At 36.9% G+C, this 22,294-nt stretch overlaps 1 protein-coding gene across 1 annotated transcript; it reads left to right on the forward strand.

The window, feature by feature from the left end:
* The first annotated feature begins 17,841 nt into the window (after positions 1 to 17,841).
* Positions 17,842 to 20,305, forward strand: LOC128208357 (uncharacterized). The gene is made up of 2 exons (XM_052911915.1): positions 17,842 to 18,265; positions 18,728 to 20,305. The coding sequence occupies exons 1-2, from the start codon at positions 17,945 to 17,947 to the stop codon at positions 20,303 to 20,305; spliced, it is 1,899 nt and encodes a 632-aa protein (XP_052767875.1). The 5' UTR covers positions 17,842 to 17,944.
* The last annotated feature ends 1,989 nt before the right edge of the window (positions 20,306 to 22,294 follow it).

The following is a 22,294-nucleotide window of genomic DNA, read 5'->3' on the forward strand; positions in this document are numbered from 1 at the left end:
TAAAATCAAATGGATACAAAACAAACCATTATTACTTTTATTAAAAATTGTCATCAAAATGCAATTTATTATGTTATTATGTGCCTCTTGAGTCAGGTGATTTATTTTTCATCTGGAAAGTCATTTGCATTTGACTCCAATGCATTATGCAGATTTTCATTATTCTGGGCTAGCGCCTCATAAAATCTGTAGAAATCCACCTGGATGGAATACAGCCTCTGGAATCAAATGCAGTCCAAACTACTCTATTGTACTGGTAAGTTAAAGAATATGAGGGTATGTTATTTCATTAAGTTTTCCAAAACACCGAACAGGTTAAACCTGATCAAAATTTGTTAGAATCTGACCTTTTCCTTTGTTTTCATATTGTATTGCAAATGTAATCCAATACGGATGCTACACATACACAATGGTAGATAGCAGACAGACATCCAACTACCACTTACTACTACAGAAGCCATATCAGCAGATAAAACAGACATCCAACTACCCATCATCACCACAGAAGCAATATCAGCAGATAAAACAGACATCCAACTACCAATTATCACCATAGAAGCCATATCAGCAGATAAAACAGACATCCATCTACCCATCATCACCACAGAAGCAATATCAGCAGATAAAACAGACATCCAACTACCAATTATCACCATAGAAGCCATATCAGCAGATAAAACAGACATCCAACTGCCCATCATCACCACAGAAGCAATATCAGCAGATAAAACAGACATCCAACTACCCATCATCACCACAGAAGCAATATCAGCAGATAAAACAGACATCCAACTGCCCATCATCACCACAGAAGCAATATCAGCAGATAAAACAGACATCCAACTGCCCATCATCACCACAGAAGCCATATCAGCAGATAAAACAGACATCCAACTGCCCATCATCACCACAGAAGCAATATCAGCAGATAAAACAGACATCCAACTACCCATCATCACCACAGAAGCAATATCAGCAGATAAAACAGACATCCAACTGCCCATCATCACCACAGAAGCCATATCAGCAGATAAAACAGGCATCCAACTGCCTATTATCACCACAGAAGCCATATTAGCAGATAAAACAGACACCAACTACCAACTATCACTACAGAAGCCATATCAGCAGATAAAACAGAAATCCAACTACCAATTATCACCATAGAAGCAATATCAGCAGATAAAACAGACATCCAACTACCCATCATCACCACAGAAGCCATATCAGCAGATAAAACAGACATCCAACTACCAACTATCACTACAGAAGCCATATCAGCAGATAAAACAGACATCCATCTACCCATCATCACCACAGAAGCAATATCAGCAGATAAAACAGACATCCATCCACCCATTATCACCACAGAAGCCATATTAGCAGATAAAACAGACATCCATCCACCCATTATCACCACAGAAGCAATATCAGCAGATAAAACAGACATCCTTCCACCCATTATCACCACAGAAGCCATATCAGCAGATAAAACAGACATCCATCCACCCATCATCACCACAGAAGCAATATCAGCAGATAAAACAGACATCCAACTACCCATCATCACCACAGAAGCCATATCAGCAGATAAAACAGACACCCAACTACCAACTATCACTACAGAAGCAGATTAGCAGATAAAACAAGCATCCAACTACACACTATCACCACAGAAGCCATATCAGCAGATAAAACAGACATCCAACTACCAAACTTCACTACAGAAGCAAAATTAGCAGATAAAACAAGCTTTCAACTACCAACTATCACCACAGAAGCAATTTCAGCAGATAAAACAGACATCCAACTACCAGCTATCACTACAGAAGCAAAATTAGCAGATAAAACAAGCTTCCAACTACCAACTATCACCACAGAAGCAATTTCAGCAGATAAAACAGACATCCAACTACCAATTATCACCACAGAAGCCATATCAGCAGATAAAACAGACATCCAACTACCCATTATCACCACAGAAGCCATATCAGCAGATATAACAGACCTCCAACTACCAATTATCACTACAGAAGCCATATCAGCAGATAAAACAGACATCCAACTGCCCATCATCACCACAGAAGCAATATCAGCAGATAAAACAGACATCCAACTGCCCATCATCACCACAGAAGCCATATCAGCAGATAAAACAGACATCCAACTACCAATTATCACTACAGAAGCAGATTAGCAGATATAACAGACCTCCAACTACCAATTATCACTACAGAAGCCATATCAGCAGATAAAACAGACATCCAACTGCCTATTATCACCACAGAAGCCATATCAGCAGATTAAGAGACCTCCAACTACCAATTATCACTACAGAAGCAGATTAGCAGATATAACAGACCTCCAACTACCAATTATCACTACAGAAGCCATATCAGCAGATAAAACAGACATCCAACTCCCCATTATCACTACAGAAGCCATATCAGCAGATATAACAGACCTCCAACTACCAATTATCACTACAGAAGCCATATCAGCAGATTAACAGACCTCCAACTGCCCATCATCACCACAGAAGCCATATCAGCAGATAAAACAGACATCCAACTGCCCATCATCACCACAGAAGCCATATCAGCAGATAAAACAGACATCCAACTGCCCATCATCACCACAGAAGCCATATCAGCAGATAAAACAGACATCCAACTGCCCATTATCACCACAGAAGCCATATCAACAGATATTACAGACCTCCAACTACCAATTATCACCACAGAAGCCATATCAGCAGATAAAACAGACATCCAACTGCCTATTATCACAACAGAAGCATTATCAGCAGATAAAACAGACCTCCAACTACCAATTATCACCACAGAAGCCATATCAACAGATATAACAGACCTCCAACTACCAATTATCACCACAGAAGCCATATCAGCAGATAAAACAGACATCCAACTACCATTATCACCACAGAGCCATATCAACAGATATAACAGACCTCCAACTACCAACTATCACTACAGAAGCCATATCAACAGATAAAACAGACATCCAACTACCAATTATCACCACAGAAGCCATATCAACAGATATAACAGACATCCAACTACCAATTATCACTACAGAAGCCATATCAGCAGATAAAACAGACATCCAACTACCAATTATCACTACAGAAGCCATATCAGCAGATATAACAGACATCCAACTACCAATTATCACTACAGAAGCCATATCAACAGATATAACAGACCTCCAACTACCAATTATCACTACAGAAGCCATATCAGCAGATATAACAGACATCCAACTACCAATTATCACCACAGAAGCCATATCAACAGATATAACAGTCATCCAACTACCAATTATCACCACAGAAGCCATATCAACAGATATAACAGACCTCCAACTACCAATTATCACCACAGAAGCCATATCAGCAGATAAAACAGACATCCAACTACCAATTATCACCACAGAAGCCATATCAGCAGATATAACAGACCTCCAACTACCAATTATCACTACAGAAGCCATATCAGCAGATAAAACAGACATCCAACTACCAATTATCACCACAGAAGCCATATCAACAGATATAACAGACCTCCAACTACCAATTATCACCACAGAAGCGATATCAGCAGATAAAACAGACATCCAACTACCAATCATCACTACAGAAGCCATATCAGCAGATAAAACAGACATTCATCTACCAATTATCACCACAGAAGCCATATCAACAGATATAACAGACCTCCAACTACCAATTATCACCACAGAAGCCATATCAGCAGATAAAACAGACATCCAACTACCAATTATCACCACAGAAGCCATATCAACAGATATAACAGACCTCCAACTACCAATTATCACTACAGAAGCCATATCAGCAGATATAACAGACATCCAACTACCAATTATCACTACAGAAGCCATATCAGCAGATAAAACAGACATCCAACTACCAATTATCACTACAGAAGCCATATCAGCAGAAAAAACAGACATCCAACTGCCAATTATCACCACAGAAGCCATATCAGCAGATATAACAGACCTCCAACTACCAATTATCACTACAGAAGCCATATCAGCAGATAAAACAGACATCCAACTGCCAATTATCACTACAGAAGCCATATCAGCAGATTAACAGACCTCCAACTACCAATTATCACTACAGAAGCCATATCAGCAGATATAACAGACATCCAACTACCAATTATCACTACAGAAGCCATATCAGCAGATAAAACAGACATCCAACTACCAATTATCACTACAGAAGCCATATCAGCAGATAAAACAGACATCCAACTACCAATTATCACTACAGAAGCCATATCAGCAGATAAACAGACATCCAACTGCCAATTATCACTACAAGCCATATCAGCAGATATAACAGACATCCAACTGCCAATTATCACTACAGAAGCCATATCAGCAGATAAAACAGACATCCAACTACCAATTATCACTACAGAAGCCATATCAGCAGATAAAACAGACATCCAACTGCCAATTATCACTACAGAAGCCATATCAGCAGATATAACAGACCTCCAACTACCAATTATCACTACAGAAGCCATATCAGCAAATTAACAGATCCAACTGCCTATTATCACCACAGAAGCCATATCAGCAGATAAAACAGACATCCAACTGCCCATCATCACCACAGAAGCAATATCAGCAGATAAAACAGACATCCAACTGCCCATTATCACCACAGAAGCCATATCAGCAGAAAAAACAGACATCCAACTGCCCATTATCACCACAGAAGCCATATCAACAGATATAACAGACCTCCAACTACCAATTATCACTACAGAAGCCATATCAGCAGATAAAACAGACCTCCGACTACCAATTATCACTACAGAAGCCATATCAGCAGATAAAACAGACATCCAACTACCAATTATCACCACAGAAGCGATATCAGCAGATATAACAGACCTCCAACTACCAATTATCACTACAGAAGCCATATCAGCAGATAAAACAGACATCCAACTACCAATTATCACCACAGAAGCGATATCAGCAGATATAACAGACTCCCAACTACCAATTATCACTACAGAAGCCATATCAGCAGATAAAACAGACATCCAACTACCAATTATCACCACAGAAGCGATATCAGCAGATATAACAGAACTCCAACTACCAATTATCACTACAGAAGCCATATCAGCAGATAAAACAGACATCCAACTACCAACTATCACTACAGAAGCCATATCAGCAGATATAACAGACCTCCAACTACCAATTATCACCACAGAAGCCATATCAACAGATATAACAGACCTCCGACTACCAACTATCACTACAGAAGCCATATCAGCAGATAAAACAGACATCCAACTACCAATTATCACTACAGAAGCCATATCAGCAGATATAACAGACCTCCAACTACCAATTATCACTACAGAAGCCATATCAGCAGATATAACAGACCTCCAACTACCAATTATCACTACAGAAGCCATATCAGCAGATATTACAGACCTCCAACTACCAATTATCACTACAGAAGCCATATCAGCAGATATAACAGACCTCCAACTACCAATTATCACCACAGAAGCGATATCAGCAGATATAACAGACCTCCAACTACCAATTATCACTACAGAAGCCATATCAGCAGAAAAAAACAGACATCCAACTGCCCATCATCACCACAGAAGCCATATCAGCAGATAAAACAGACATCCAACTGCCCATCATCACCACAGAAGCCATATCAGCAGATAAAACAGACATCCAACTGCCCATCATCACCACAGAAGCCATATCAACAGATATAACAGACCTCCAACTGCCCATTATCACCACAGAAGCCATATCAACAGATATAACAGACCTCCAACTACCAATTATCACTACAGAAGCCATATCAGCAGATAAAACAGACATCCAACTACCAATTATCACCACAGAAGCCATATCAGCAGATATAACAGACCTCCAACTACCAATTATCACTACAGAAGCCATATCAGCAGATAAAACAGACATCCAACTGCTCATTATCACAACAGAAGCGATATCAGCAGATATAACAGACCTCCAACTACCAATTATCACTACAGAAGCCATATCAACAGATATAACAGACCTCCGACTACCAATTATCACTACAGAAGCCATATCAGCAGATAAAACAGACCTCCAACTACCAATTATCACTACAGAAGCCATATCAGCAGATATAACAGACCTCCAACTACCAACTATCACTACAGAAGCCATATCAGCAGATAAAACAGACATCCAACTACCAATTATCACCACAGAAGCCATATCAGCAGATAAAACAGACATCCAACTACCAATTATCACTACAGAAGCCATATCAGCAGATAAAACAGACATCCAACTGCTCATTATCACAACAGAAGCGATATCAGCAGATATAACAGACCTCCAACTACCAATTATCACTACAGAAGCCATATCAGCAGATAAAACAGACCTCCAACTACCAATTATCACTACAGAAGCAATATTAGCAGATAAAACAGACATCCAACTGCCCATCATCACCACCAAAGCAATACAGACACCCAACTACCCACCATGTCCACAGAAGCCATATCAGCAGATAATATATTAGTACAGATGATATGGCAAAAATATAGCAAAAGGAATATAAATAAATATTACACAAACTTAACAAAATCACATCCAACTAGTATCATTATATGCATCTTATAGTGCAGAAAATAATTTTTCAAAAGTTCAACAATAATTTTGTAGCTATAAAAGTTGACAAAAAATCAGCTGAGAGAAATTATTAAATGCTCAATACGGATTGTTTATCAAAACAAACATGCTACTGTACAACATTAAAATTATTTTGATTGCTGGTTCGCATAACCAATATTGCAGACCCGAGGTAATACTGTTTAGACAACAATAACCACAGTCTTCAAGATACAAGAATCTTTATTTAAAGTTGGTTATATGTTAACAAGAAACATTAGCTCAATGAGCTTTTTTTCAACATGAATAACAAACATATGTAACATATCAAAAACATAACAATGAGCTTGTGACAGTGAAATAAAAGCATATAGGTTAAAATGAAAAACAAGAGGGCCATGATGGCCCTAAATCGCTCACCTGAGTACAAGAGTTTAACCTTTGTCGTCAATATAGCTTGATATTTGTTCTCAAAGAATATTGAACAAGAGCTATCACAGTATGTGACGAAAGCCCCCGAATGTGACATTGACCTATGAACAAGGTCAGTACATGAAAAGTTTAAGATCAAACACTGACCTTTGATGTATGCATGTGGATCTTGCATATGAACACACAATCTTTATATGCAATATACATATGCCAAGTTTTTGCCGTAAATCTGTCATATACATGACAAAATTACAGCCCGCTTATGACATATATGTGCATATATGCAGCATTTCATAATAATATAAAGCAAGGAATGCTTAAGAGGTAGGGGCATGGGTCTTGCATACGACATGTCGTCTTGGTATGTCAAACACATGTGGCAAGTTATTTTAAAATATGTCCATACAAGAGAAAGATACAGCCCAGACAGGAAAACCTATACTCAATGCCTTATATGCAGCATTCCATTGTGAATAAACAACTAAGTGTGACCTTGACCTTAAAGGTAGGGACACGGGTCATGCACGCGACACATTGTCTTGGTATGTCGAACACATGTGGCAAGTTATTTTAAAATCTGTCCATACAAGGGAAAGTTACAGTTGGACACGACAACCTATACTCTTTGTGCTTATATGCAGCATTCCATTGTGAATAAACATCTAAGTGTGACCTTGACCTGAGAGGTAGGGACATGGGTCATGCACGCGACATGTTGTCTTGGTATGTCGAACACATGTGGCAAGTTATTTGTCTATACAAGGGAAAGTTACAGCTCAAACAAAATTAGGTATTGAGCCGGACGCACGGACAGACAGTGTGATTTTGAAATGCCCACCTTCAGGGGCATAAAAACATACAGGTCAAACATGTTGCCTGGATAATCACTGATGGGACTTGTTACAGTTGCCTGCACACTGACAGGACTTGTCACAGTTTCCTGCACACTGACATGACTTGGTGATTTACTGCACACTGACAGGAGTTTGTTCAGTTGCTTGCACACTGACAGAACTATGTTAAATTGCTTGCACACTAAAGAACTTTTAGTATAGATACACAACCAAGTGCACCATCCAATAAAATCAATAAACTGCCTTTAATAGGCTCTTAACATCAACTATCAAACACTTTCAGCACCTTTCACTAATATTATCACATCTTCCATCTACGTCTACATCACCTTCCTTCATGAGTTAAGCAAGAAATTGGTCTTCATATACGTTAAGACTTATTTACTATCCACACAGAAGATAAGATTGTAGCTTAGAATAATCAATATGAAGTTTACAATAATATACATGAAGTTCAATGGAAAAGTCTGATTATTAAATTAATCATTAAGTAAAAATGAAATTTCTTCTAAGAATAATGTGTATAATAAATATTTAAATCTATGAACCTAAAAAAAGAACAATAATTACCTTAGAAGTGACTATGTTGAAGACTTAATAAAATTTAAAATATATTCCCTTGTTACTAAAAATAGAAAGTAGTGGAATCTCCAACAAAAAGGGAGACCATATAGCAAGACTTGCTGCCCTTGCTTCCAGAGTAAACTTTACATAACTATCAGATTTTAACATTTTGGCCATTTTGTTGTTGTTGTTGTTCAATCACGACCCCTTGTTGTATTTTTGTAGAGCGTCACCCAAGGAAGCTTTCTGTAAAGTTTAATTGAATTTGGACTGGAAGTTTTAGAGGAGATGGGTTTTTTTAAGCAAAATATGAATTTGGTCATTTTGTTGTTGTTGCTGTTGTTGTTGTTGATCAATCATGACCTTTATTATCCCCATATATACGGTATGCATGGTTCGGGGTACACCACAGGAACATACCCTTATTGTATTTTTGTAGAGGGTCACCCATGGAAGCTTCCTGTAAAGTTTCATTGAATTTGGAGCAGTAGTTTCAGAGGAGATGTTTTTTTAAAGCAAAACAGAAAGTCAGCCATTTTGTTGTTGCTGTTGTTGTTGTTGTTGTTGTTGTAGATCAATCGTGACCCCTTGTTGTATTTTTGAAGAGGGTCACCCAAGGAAGCTTCCTGTAAAGTTTCATTGAATTTTGAGCAGTAGTTTCAGAGGAGATGTTTTTTTAAAGCAAAACAGGAAGTCAGCCATTTTGTTGTTGTTGTTGTTGTTGTTGATCAATCGTGACCCCTTGTTGTATTGTTGTAGATGGTCACCCAAGGAAGCTTCCTTGGAAGTTTCATTGAATTTGGCCAAGAAGTTTCAGAGGAGAAGTTTTTTATTAAGCAATTGTTGACAGACGGACTGACTTACTGACTGACTGATGGACGGACGGACTGACAGCCGAACGCCGGACAAAGACCGATCACAATAGCTCACCTTGAGCACTTCGTGCTCTGGTGAGCTAAAAATATTGAAACAAGTATTTAAAAAAGTTGTTCCTTATTACATGCATACAAATACAAAAAGTAAGTTGGATTAGAGCATTGAAAACAGTGATTATATCAACTAGTTTTCCCGGCTGTACGGCCTAGCTCGATAGGATAAATCTTTAGAAAGTATTGCTTAGAGGAGGTGTTGTATTCATCATGTAAATTAAATACTACAAGATTTTGCTGATATTATCATAAAAGGTATCGTATAAAGGCATTGTCGATCGCATTAGGGGCAATCCCTACCTACAGGTAACCATCCAAATCTCTGCCCAACCACTGTCCTGACAAAATCAGCACCTACCACCGTGTAATAATGTTCATTGAAAATGTAGTCGTAGCACCAACACAAAATTTTGAAAATACTTGCCGAAAGAAAACACTCAAGTAGTTGTAAGTGTTCGACAAATGTAATATAAATTTGAAACAATCCTAAATAGATATTATAAGCCCATGTTATTTAATTGGATTATTGGTTATTTTTATTCAAAATGTCCACTGAAATATTTTCGGCTATTTGAATGCCAGATCTTGTCTAGTGGGTGTAGGCCATCCCATTGAAAACAAAGCTCCTTTTGCAGTTAAGACAAAGGATAAAAGATATTCAGTGAAACATCTTATAATTCTCAATTTCTTCTAAAAATATATCTTTTTAAAGCAATAAGGTATTCTTTGCACATAACACATTTACAATGTGTCCGGAGCGGATCAGACTTCTAAATTCCAGGTAGTTTTGAGAGAACCTTATTTCCTTTGGGAGGCTGTTCCATACCTGACTGGCCTCAAAGCAGAAAGTTCTTCCCATATTCAGTGTTCTTACTGATGGAACATCTACACAGTTTTCATATCTGAGATAAAAATTACATGTCTTAAAAGCTACAAAGTTTTAAACATATTCTGGTGAGAGACCATAGTTACAGACATTTGTAAGTTTCAATAGCGATGTATCTTACGCTGCTCAGATGTAATGTTGGCAATTGAACTCTATGAAGAAGATTTTCATAAAATGAGATGTAATCATTAAAAACAGTTTTCAAAGCTCTGTATTGAATCTTTTCCAATTCTTCTGTGTTGGTCTTGCTACAAAAATGCCAAACGACAGGACTGTAGTTGAAATTAGATCTGATAAAAGATTTATAGATAAAAAGCTTAGTATTGGTTGACAAAAATTCGCTTAGTCTTTGAATGGTATTCAGTTGCTTAGCTGCTGTTTTGCACATTTTAGGAATCTGGGCATCAAAATTTAATAAAATAGTTTCACTTGCTCTTCACAAACAATAGTACGATTAAGTACCGGTATATTGAATTGTTTTATTTCTTTAACAGACTTTGGGCCTACTAAAATTTCTTGAAATTTGTCAGAGTTGTTAGCCTGCATTTGATTGGAAGTAGACCAGTTTATCAAAATGTTACTTTCTTCTCTCAAGAGTGGTCTTTACAACATCAGGATTTTATCACATACAGAAAGAGTATTGTCATTTGCATAGTTATACAAAGTTGCATTATTGATCAAGTAGAAGACGTCATTGAGGAGGATGTTGAATACTAATTGCCCTAATATTGATCCTTGATCTTCTCAAAATATGATAATGAAGACTGTAGTTCTGATTTCCTTAAGATGTAAAATAAATACAGTGGATATGTATGCAAATAATATAACATCAACAACGAGTATGGTAATGCGAAGTGTTTTGGTTATAGCTGAACACCAACAAAAGCCTTGTGGCCTCATTATTATAGCTGAACATCAGCTAGTACTTTGTGACTTTATTGTTCTAGCTGAACACCAGCTAGTACTTTGTGACTTTATTGTTCCAGCTGAACACCAGCTAGTAATTTTATGCCTTTATCAAGCCCTTCCACATTTCCTTGCTTCTCCTTGTCCGCGCTGGCTCTACTTTTCGACCCTGCACTTGAGCCCCTCTTGTTCCGGAGGAAGCGGAGCACAGTGAGGCCAACCTGGACTGTCCACCCTACGAATGCCAGCCAAGCTCCAGCCTGCAATCACAGTATTATTATCTGCTTTACCATAGTTTCACATAGAGTTTATAGGAACCCTTAGGAGTGAGTGATGAAATTGTGTTAGATTTCAAATAATTTTTATTTCAAAACTGTTACTATTCTTTATTTTAAGATGTGTAACTGACTAACTGTGTTCTGAATATGTGATAACATGCAATAACACTCATATATGACAATCTAGCCACAGCTAATGAACAATATAAAGTACAAGTCAAACCTCTGCTGCTTTCAGGTGTCTGTGGAATTTACCAGTATTTTCACCAACACCGTTTATAGTCCAATCAGAGTCTTGGAATGTCACACAACTGGAAAAACAGTACTTTTTATTATGCTGTCCTCCTTTTGAAAGATATAAAAACTGAACAAAGTGCACATAGGAAAGTGACAAATAAAAAGAAAGAACAGGCTTGTCAAATGTAAATGAAAAGTGCACACATCAATTTGATTTTGGACTTTAAAAACTCCAATCCAAAGTTTAAACATTACAACTTAAACTGAAATAGTACCAGGATTTCATAGATTTATATATATATATATATATTATATAATATATTATATATATATATATATATATATATATATAATATATAATATATATGTTATTTCTCATAAAAAGCATTATAAATTATTTGTTCCTTTTCTGTAATACCTACTCAAGTACAACTCCTTTATTGTATTTTTCTTTACTGTATGTCTCCACTGCATCCACAAGCCCGCCACATAGCTGTCCAAAGCCCACAGAGATGATACATGCGGCCACCAAAGTGAGGAACCATATTGCGCAGCCCAACACAAGGAACGGCAACACAAACATCTTTGACCTGGGGAATGAAGAGTTATGGATTTTACATCTCTTGAGTCAAGTGAAAACCAGCATAACAAATGGAAACTTAAAATAGTAAAACAAAAGAATATGTACATGTACCTTGTTTTATCTCAGAATTCTTTCATCTTTTTAGAAAAGAAATGTTTTCAATAACATTTTCTGGCATTAACACCATTACTGTATTCATAGTGAGGGAATATAACCAATATCATGCCTGTCGCATAACACTTACCCTTAGATAACTAAATATGTATTTGACATCAAACTATGTTCCGAACAGAGCACTGGATGTAAAGCTAATGTTTTAAACCTTACAATTATCAATGTGCTATGTACAACTGGTGACAGTTAAGAGGCATACAGTACACTCAATCTTTTATAGCCAAATTGGTGGGACTTGGTCCATGAAATATAACACAATTTTTGTGCAAACATGTTTAATGGTTAGTAAGTTAATGTCCAATTCCCAATGATGCCAGTCTGCAATACTATAGCATTGAGCAAAATCTTTGTCTTTGAAAAACTGACATTGAAGCTAAAAATATATTGATTGCTAATGCAGAATTTTGTACATGAATTGTTTCTGAATCCTACAAAGCTGTTCTATCCTACCCTGTGTCTGGGTCCTTTCTCCCCTTAAACATGCAGTAGCCATAGTACACCAACATCCCGCAACAGTACAGGATCAGCCCAAACACGCTGAAGTAAATAGGGAAGTCACAGTTTGAACCAGTACGGAACTTGGTTTTGAAATGGTCGGTGCTTTGCATCTTTGTTTCTGCATATAAAGGGCATTCTCCTCCAAAACTGGACTGCAATAAAAAGGGCAAAGTTTAAACACAGAAATCAATAAGTTTCACCATAAACTATATATTTGTTTAGATATTTAATATAATTATGTTTAGGATCTCACATGTATATGAAATGCAATATTTCTAACTTGTGGACTTTTGTTTTTCTCCCAGGTACATGTGCTGTAAGAATATATCAATTTGACGTATTTTTTGTTCATAACTGTACATCAAATTACAAAAAAGCAATTCTGCTTCAAGTTATTGTTCTGATGCAAATTAACCAATAAATCAAGTAAAACAGAATATGACCTAGCCTTTTAATGAACCTGGCAGACTCTTGGACTTTAAAGCCAAAGACATGAGGCAAACTAAAAAGAAACTAGAGCTGTCACAGGAGTGACGAATACCCCCAAATGCCGCCTGGACACAGGAATGGCAAACCATTCCTTTGAAAAGAGGCCATAATTCCAAGGTTACTGCACACTGCATCTTCTTTTATCATGCATGTATTGTTTTATTTAAATCTGTTGAGTAATTTAGAAGTTACACTGCTGACAAGAAAAACTAGCCTTTCATGAGTTATCGTCCGGAAACCGTTTTTCTATTTTTAGTAACAGTGACCTTGACCTTGGCCCCACCAGCCCCAATATCGAACTTGACCTGTATCTTCTGATGTTACACCTGTGTACCAAAAATTGTTCAAATCTGTCTAGCCTTTCATGAGTTATCGTCCGGAAACCGTTTTTCTATTTTTAGTAACAGTGACCTTGACCTTGGCCCCACCAGCCCCAATATCGAACTTGACCTGTATCATCTAATGTTACACCTGTGTACCAAAATTGTTTCAAATCTGTCAAGCCTTTCACGATGTATCGTCCGGAAACCGTTTTTCTATTTTTAGTAACAGTGATCTTGAATTTGGCCCAACCAGCCCCAATATCGAACTTGACCTGTATCTTTTGATGTTACACCTGTGTACCAAAAATTGTTCAAATCTGTCAAGCCTTTCATGAGTTATCGTCCGGAAACCGTTTTTCTATTTTAAGTAACAGTGACCTTGACCTTGGCCCCACCAGCCCCAATATCGAACTTGACCTATATCTTCTGATGTTACACCTGTGTACCAAACTGTATCTTCTGATGTTATACCTGTGTACCAAAAATTGTTCAAATCTGTCTAGCCTTTCATGAGTTATCGTCCGGAAACCATGAAACCGACAGACCGACCGACCGACCGACCGACCGACAGACAGACAGACCGACCGACCGACCGACCGACAAGCTCACTCCTATATACCCCCTCAAACTTCGTTTGTGGGGGTATAATAATTCTTGATCAAATTAAATCACTTGATTGCAAATCATTGAAAACATTCAGATTCCCAGGGGAGTACAAAATGACTCCTAAATAAAATCAAGAGCTGTCACAGAGACAGCGCACTCGACTTTTCATCCCTTTTTCAGTTTAAGAATTGCAAAGTTTTGGTGAAACATGCATGGATCACTGTAATATTACAGTCAAATAAATTGAAATAATGAATGGCCAAAATTTGCCTTGCATGTTATCTAACTTGATTAATTAAGTACAATGGATAGTTGAGAACCCTTTATAATGTTTCAATGCAAATCATGAAGTTCTTGCTAAGATATTGACTTATGTGCTCTTTATGCCAATCCTTAACCTGTAGTCAAATAATAAAGGGCAATACCGTGTAAAGTCTCAATCCAGTACATCAAGTAGTTGATGATATATTAACCTACATGTGTGCTTACATGCATAACCTTAACCAGATTTTTTTAAGTTAAATAATAAAGGACAAATATATGCAAGATAAAAGGAGTTATCTACCTTTATTAATCAAGTAGGTTGGATAGTTGGAAACACATATATATCTAAAGTTTCAATGCAATTCATGATGTATTTAATTGATTGTATTGAGATATTTACTTATATGTGGCTACATGCAAAACTTAAACCAGAATTTCTACGATTAATAATAAAAGGCCATAATTTGCATTTTATGCAAAGTAGAGAACTTTTTCTCCCACCTCAGATAAGTAGATCCATTAATTTAACCATGCTAGAAATTCTTATCTTGCCCACAGGTGAAGATAAAATGCCCGTATGGAACTTCTTTTTATGGTCACCACATTGTAATTACCTCCCTTGTTGAAGACTGTCGTCTGTAGCGCATCATGGGAACCTTGTCTTGTGGCAATATTTAGAACGCTAGTTAATTATTTCTCGCTTCAAATGTCACCAGAAAACAGTTTTCACACACCTTTCAAGAAATAATGCTACTCTTTTTAGAACTATTTAAAGACCGATCATACATTTACATACTCTGAATCACTGCACAAATATCCATGACAACCATGAATTATCGCATATCCGTACGCAATTATTTTCACTAAGCACAAAAGAGTTCCAGCAAAAAAATACATTTTTACTTAATTTTGTTGGGTGGGAGAAAAAGCATCTACCATAGTCACTCGTGTTAGATAGGTCGGGATGAACCTATCTTACACTCTCGGCCATGGAAGATACTTATAATCTGACTTAGTTATTTACATTGGTGGGAAGTACCATTGTATAAAGTATAAAGTCTCAATGCAAAACATCAAGTACTAAGATGCTGAAATATTAACCCATGTCCACTTGCATGTAACCCCTTAACCAAAATTTCGAAGTTGAATAGTAATGGGCAAAGATCTGCATTATATGCAAGATAAAGTTATTTAGCTTGATTAATCAAGCAGGCTTGATAGTTGGGATCACATATCTTTAGTTCAATGCAAAACATGATGTATTTTCTGCAATAATAAAAAGGTGCCGACATGCAAAACTTTTGTGTGACACCAACACCAACACGGCCAGAGATGCCGACGCCGAAGGTAGGGTGAGTAATACATATCTCCTTTTAAATTGAATAGTCAAGCTAATAAAATAATGCAAAAATAATAAGTCACAGGTTTTCTGTTAGACAAGCAAAACAAAGGATCTGTAGGTAGAACCTTAATCAAGTTTAAATTTTCTTTATAAAACAAGGCGATCTGTTGTCAACTAAAAAAGAATGAATATATAACAAGAGGGCCATGTTGGCCCTAAATCACTCACCTGAGTAAAAGATTTTAACCTTTGTAATCAATATAGCTTGATATTAATTTTGCTCTCAAAGAATATTGAAAAAAACATACTGGTCAAACATGTTGCCTGGATAATCACTGACAGGACATGTCGCAGTTGCCTGCACACTGACAGGACTTGTCACAATTTCCTGCACACCGACAGGACTTTGTTCAATTGCCTGCACACTGACAGGACTTCGTTCAATTGCCTGCACACTGACAAAACTATGTTAAATTGCTTGCACACTGAAAGAACTTTTAAAATAGATACACAAACAACAAACAATCCAATAAAATCAATAAACTGCCTTAAGCTCTAAAAATCAGATATCAGATCACATTCAACACCTTCTACTACTTTAATTGCTTCTTCCATCTAGGACAAATATGAAGTTCAATGGAAAAGTCTGATTATTATATTTATCATTAAGTAAAAATGAAATTTCTTCCAAAGAATAAAGTGTATAATAATTATTTGAATAGATCTATGAACCTAAAAAAAAACCTTAGAAGCGACTATGTTGAAGACTTAATAAAATTTAAAATCTATTCCCTTGTTATTAAAAATACAAAGTAGTGGAATCTCCAACAAAAAGAGAGACCATGTTTCAAGAGTAAACTTTACAGAACCATCAGATTTTAACAAAATGTATTATATAATGAACTTGTAAGTCACTGGGTGAAGCCAATTTTTCTCCAAGGGCATAATTCGAATAAACATGGTAGATAACTAATAGACAATGTTTCACACCAAATATTTAAGCACTAGGCCTCATAGTATTTGCCAATTTTCTTTTCGTAGTTTTTCCTTTAGGTTGCCATGGCAGCCAGAGTTCTGAATGGAATTCATTTCGTTGAAAAAAAATGAAAAAGCACCGACCAAGGATCATTCCTATGAAGTTTCATTAAAGGCCTAGTTTAAGCCTTCTATAAGTGACCCCCCCCCCCCCCCCAAAAAAAAAAAAAAAAAAAAAAAAAAGGTGTATTTGTACACAACCTCTGTTAATTGATCTTAATCTTATTGTTTTATCAGATCTGAGTATCCTGCTGTGCAGTTTAGGATATTTGAAGATAGAAATGGACCCTAAATGGCCCTGAGCCCATTAACGAATACACAGGAAATAGGCCCCTACTGTGACACCAGTGCAATTAGCAGGATATGCACAGCAAGGGATTATCATTCCAAACATTCCTTAAACTAGGCCTTTAAAACTGTCCAAGCGGTTTAGGAGAAGATGATGATTATAACCAATTATTGATGCTTTTCCTTTAGGTTGCCATGGCAACCAGAGTTCTGCATGGAATTCATTTCTTTGAACAATTTTGAAAAAGCACAAACCAAGGATCATTCCTATTAAGTTTCATTAAAGTTTTCCAAGCGATTTAGGAGTAGATTATGATTATAACCAATTTTTGACGCGGAACGCCGGACGCCCGACGACAGACGCCTGACATAGACCAATCACAATAGAGGAATTGCACGAGCGGTAACAATTTACCATAACACCGGTTGATTCGCCATCTTGGAGGCTCTCGCGTAATTTCAACTTTCTTCAGCAATTTATCGCACGATTTTCTTCAAATATATCGGTAAATCAATACAGATGCAGATTTTATTGACACAACATGTCTAAGAAACTTTCATTTGCTACGGAGTATAAAGATAGCCTGGATAGTGTTGCCAAAAAGCGCTACGAGCAGAAGATAACCATAGTGGGTGGGGTAGACCCTTACGCAACTGATTTGGTTTGGTCAAAAGATGTGGCGTGCCTACCCTCAGTTACGCATATAGACATCGTTCACTATTTACTCTTTACCCCTAGTCCATACACGAAAGAAGATTTGAAAGCTTGGAAATCACTTGATGCTGTAAACCAACTCTGCAGTGGATGGGTGCAAGAGAGATCAAGTTACAAGACAAACAACCATGTCATAGTCACTGCAAAGGTATATAACTCAGCATTAACTATAATAATGTCTGTAAAACAGTGTAAAATTTTGAATAAATTGTTTTATTTCACTCACATTTTTATGTGCAATAATAGGTAAGTTGGCAATGTAGTAAACTAGGGGTCCAGGAAACAGTGCACCCGACATGGGATGCAAACCCATGACCCACGGTATTACCAATGTGTTACAACATTGATCTGTCTACCCACTGAGCTTGCGGGCCGCCTGTCTTGAGTCAGTATCGATAGTCACTACACTCCTACCAGCTTTATTTCTCGGTAGGATCATATTCTCACCCAGCCGCCTCTGACTGCTATAACCAGTAAAATTAGAGAAGAGAGTTTATCTCATGTGGGCTCGAACCCATGATCCCCGGTATAACCTGTTCCTTGCTCTACCGAGCTAGCTGGGCACCTGTCATTACTTATTAATATAATATTATCATGGATTTCTTTTCAGGTATTACATTCACAACGACTTAGAGAGAAGCCACTTAGACCCTGGGTCATAGTGAAACCAGATGGTGTTGTGGAGGGGGCCCACTGTAATTGTATGGCTGGTCTTGGAGAAGCATGCACCCACATAGCAGCTCTTCTGTTTTCAATATCTGCAGCTGTGCAAATAAGAGATTCGCAAACGTGTACCCAGTCCGCAGCATATTGGAAGATTATACCAGCATCAGTGAAGACCATAAGGTATAAAACTGTAAGCAACATAAACTTTACCTCAGCAAAAACTGCCAAAAAACATTTTGATGATAATTTGCAGTGCATGAATAATGGAGAAATCCAAGTTACAAACACCCCTTCAGTAAGAAAAGTTAAAACACCTAGAGCATCAGAGGCAGATTTCATGTCATTCTGTCAAAAACTGTCAGTGTTAAAATCTAAACCAGCCGTACTATCAGTCATAGAGCCGTATGCTGCAGATTATGTTCCAACCTGTGAGAAACGAGACTTTCCTTTAATACTTAGTGAACTGAAAGATCCGGATATGATTGGTGAGCCATTGTGCACAGTACAATCTAAATGTAAAAACATAAGGGTTTCATGCAGCAAAGAACAATCCGAAAATGTTGAGGTTGAAACTCGGCTGCAGTCAAAATCAAAGCTATGGAACCAGTTCCGAGCTGGTAGAATCACAGCATCAAACATGCGAAGTGTGGTTTTTACAGACCCTGACAAGCCATCGAAATCTCTTGTAAAGAAAATATGCTATCCAGAGACCCAGTGTTTCCAGACTGAAGCCATGAAGTGGGGAACAGTGAATGAAAGAGTGGCTCTAAAGCAGTTTGTGGAGTATACCAGCCCAAAGCATGAAAACCTGCTAGTGAGAGAAAGTGGATTTATTATTTCAGAAGATCTACCCTGCATTGGTGCTTCACCTGATGGTATAACTGCCTGTGACTGTTGTGGCAATGCATGTATTGAAATTAAATGCCCCTTTAATGCTAGAAATGATAAAATTGATGAGAACACATGTGATTTCTTAGTTTTAAAAAATGATCAACTCCATTTAAGTGAAAATCACAAGTACTATTACCAGATACAAACTCAATTAGGTGTATGTAAACAGGAAATGTGCTTCTTTGTTGTTTGGACATTATGTGATTTATTTATTGAAGAAGTGAAATTCAATCCAATTGTTTGGGAAGACATATGCAGCAAGTCAAAAGGTTTCTTTGAGTGTGCGGTTTTGCCAGAATTAGTTGGTAAAGTATTCACAAGCTTGCCAGTGCCAGCCAAACAGCCGGTATTGAATACTACTGATAATGTCAAGCAACCGGTATTAAAAGCAATAGAAAATGTTCAGTGTTCTGATACCCAAATGAAACCTGTCTTACTATCAGACTCCGAGAAAAGATATTGTTATTGCGACCAGGTTGAATCTGGTAAAATGATAGCATGTGACAATAACGATTGTTCAATTGTTTGGTTCCACTTTACTTGTCTTAAGTTGGAAAATTCCCCAAGAGGAAAGTGGTACTGCCCAGACTGTAGAAAGTTACCTGCATTCAAAAGACTCAGAAAGAAATGAATTGTTGTCTGATTTTTAACCCTGTACTGATTATGGACCCATGGATAGTGTGTGATGTATAGGGCTTGTTGGAAAAATATTGATATATATTAAATGTGTGTATCTGAAATAATTACGCACAACATAATTATTTCACATCATGTACTTATGTTCATATCATTTATATATCTGACTGTAAACATGTTTGTTGCTGTGGAGTAAAGAGCTAGATATAATTTTGAAAGGTTATCAATAATATATTCAACATAATACTCAGGACTGTTTTATTGTGTTGTACATTATGTTCATGTGTAATGACTTATTTGCTGAATGCTGTTGTAACTATGTTTGGTGTTCATTTTCAATGTTATATTTATTGCTATCAATCTATAAGTGAATTAATCAATTATACCAAGCTGGATATATGTTTTAGATGCAATATTAATGGTTCATAAATTATTCACTGCAATAAATAGTATCAAAAAACTCTGTTTGTCTTGGTGGTACATATACATTAACTACCCAGGTCATTATTAAAAATTTTAAGTTTGATATTATTGTAATTATTCCAAAAATGAAAATTAATTAATTTAATGAATTGATTCTTATGTTCAGTTATCTTAACCAAATGTATTGAACAAAATCATTAGTCATGCTGAATGTTTTCCCTTGTTTTTGGTGTTTGTATATTATATAGCGAACAACTATTTTAATAATGACCTAGGTAGATTGTGTACAGATACTGGCTACATAAAACTGATTGCAATCAAACAGGAAATAAGAATAATTACTAGAATAAATTATAATTTTATTTCATCAGTTTGTAATAGTACAACATAAACATGTGACACAAGTTATAAAATTGACAACTGAAATGTCATCACTAAGACATGTAATGTAGCAGACATTAGGGACAAAAAGAAAATTCCTGGATGTGCTTAATTGTCGTCAACACACATTTAAAACCCACTATAACCCTCTACTCAATAGAGAACTCATCCATTTACATACAATACACTGATTATGAAAGTCATAGAGTATATTAGGCATTTGTTCCGTAGCATAGAATTAAACCACGACTCCATACATGCATTATCATTTTACTTTCATCCTTCAGATCTTAATCTACAGCTACAATGGAGTCATTAAAATTAATCAGGGCACAGCATATCAATGCTATTTTGTCTATAGTTGACACATCATTTTCATCCTTTTGCATCAGAAAACGAATAGGAATGACACCATTCAAAAATGTGTACTTCTGGCGAACAAGTCCGATCACTCTTTCAACATGGATTCTGACATTTGCTAGTTTGCGTGTTGTTTCAATATCAGCAGCTGAAAGTTGATTTTGGCCTCGAGTGAACGCTGGAATATGAACATGACCGGCATGAGACCCTACACTTGCACCTATATCAAACCCACGGTCAGCTAACACTAAATCTCCTGGCATGATCTTGAAAAGAAATCCACAGTTTTCAGTCAAATGTTTATCACTGGTGCGACCACCCCAAGCTTTAGAAACAAAACAGACAGTGCCCTGAGGAGTTATACCAATTAAAAATTTTACAGTGTGGTGATGCTTATATGAAGACCATGTCTCGGCCCTGGCCTCTAAGCGGGAAGGTCGCTCGATGAAAACCTCGAAACAATCAATTATGACTGCACATTTTCTGCCAAAATGTTTCCTGAATTGCATCGGCATTGTCTTCTCAAGTGTTTCCCGGGCTGGCCAGTATATGGATGGATGCAGTCGTTCATACATAGCATCTATTGTGCTAGAGAAAAGTCTTGACACAGTCGATGGTGACACTTGGAATAAATACGCTATGAACATAGATGAAAGATTCAATCTCAATCTCATGAGTGTCATAATGAAAATTTCAAACTTTGAAAGTGACTCGCTGCATGGTAAAAAGTTAGCAAGATACTCAAATACTACCATCAACACAGCATATGCGTTTATACCAGTCAGTTGTTTCACTTTATCATCATCCTCCACAAAGAATT

This window comes from Mya arenaria, chromosome 11 (genome assembly GCF_026914265.1).
Source record: "Mya arenaria isolate MELC-2E11 chromosome 11, ASM2691426v1".
Classification (NCBI taxonomy): domain Eukaryota; kingdom Metazoa; phylum Mollusca; class Bivalvia; order Myida; family Myidae; genus Mya; species Mya arenaria.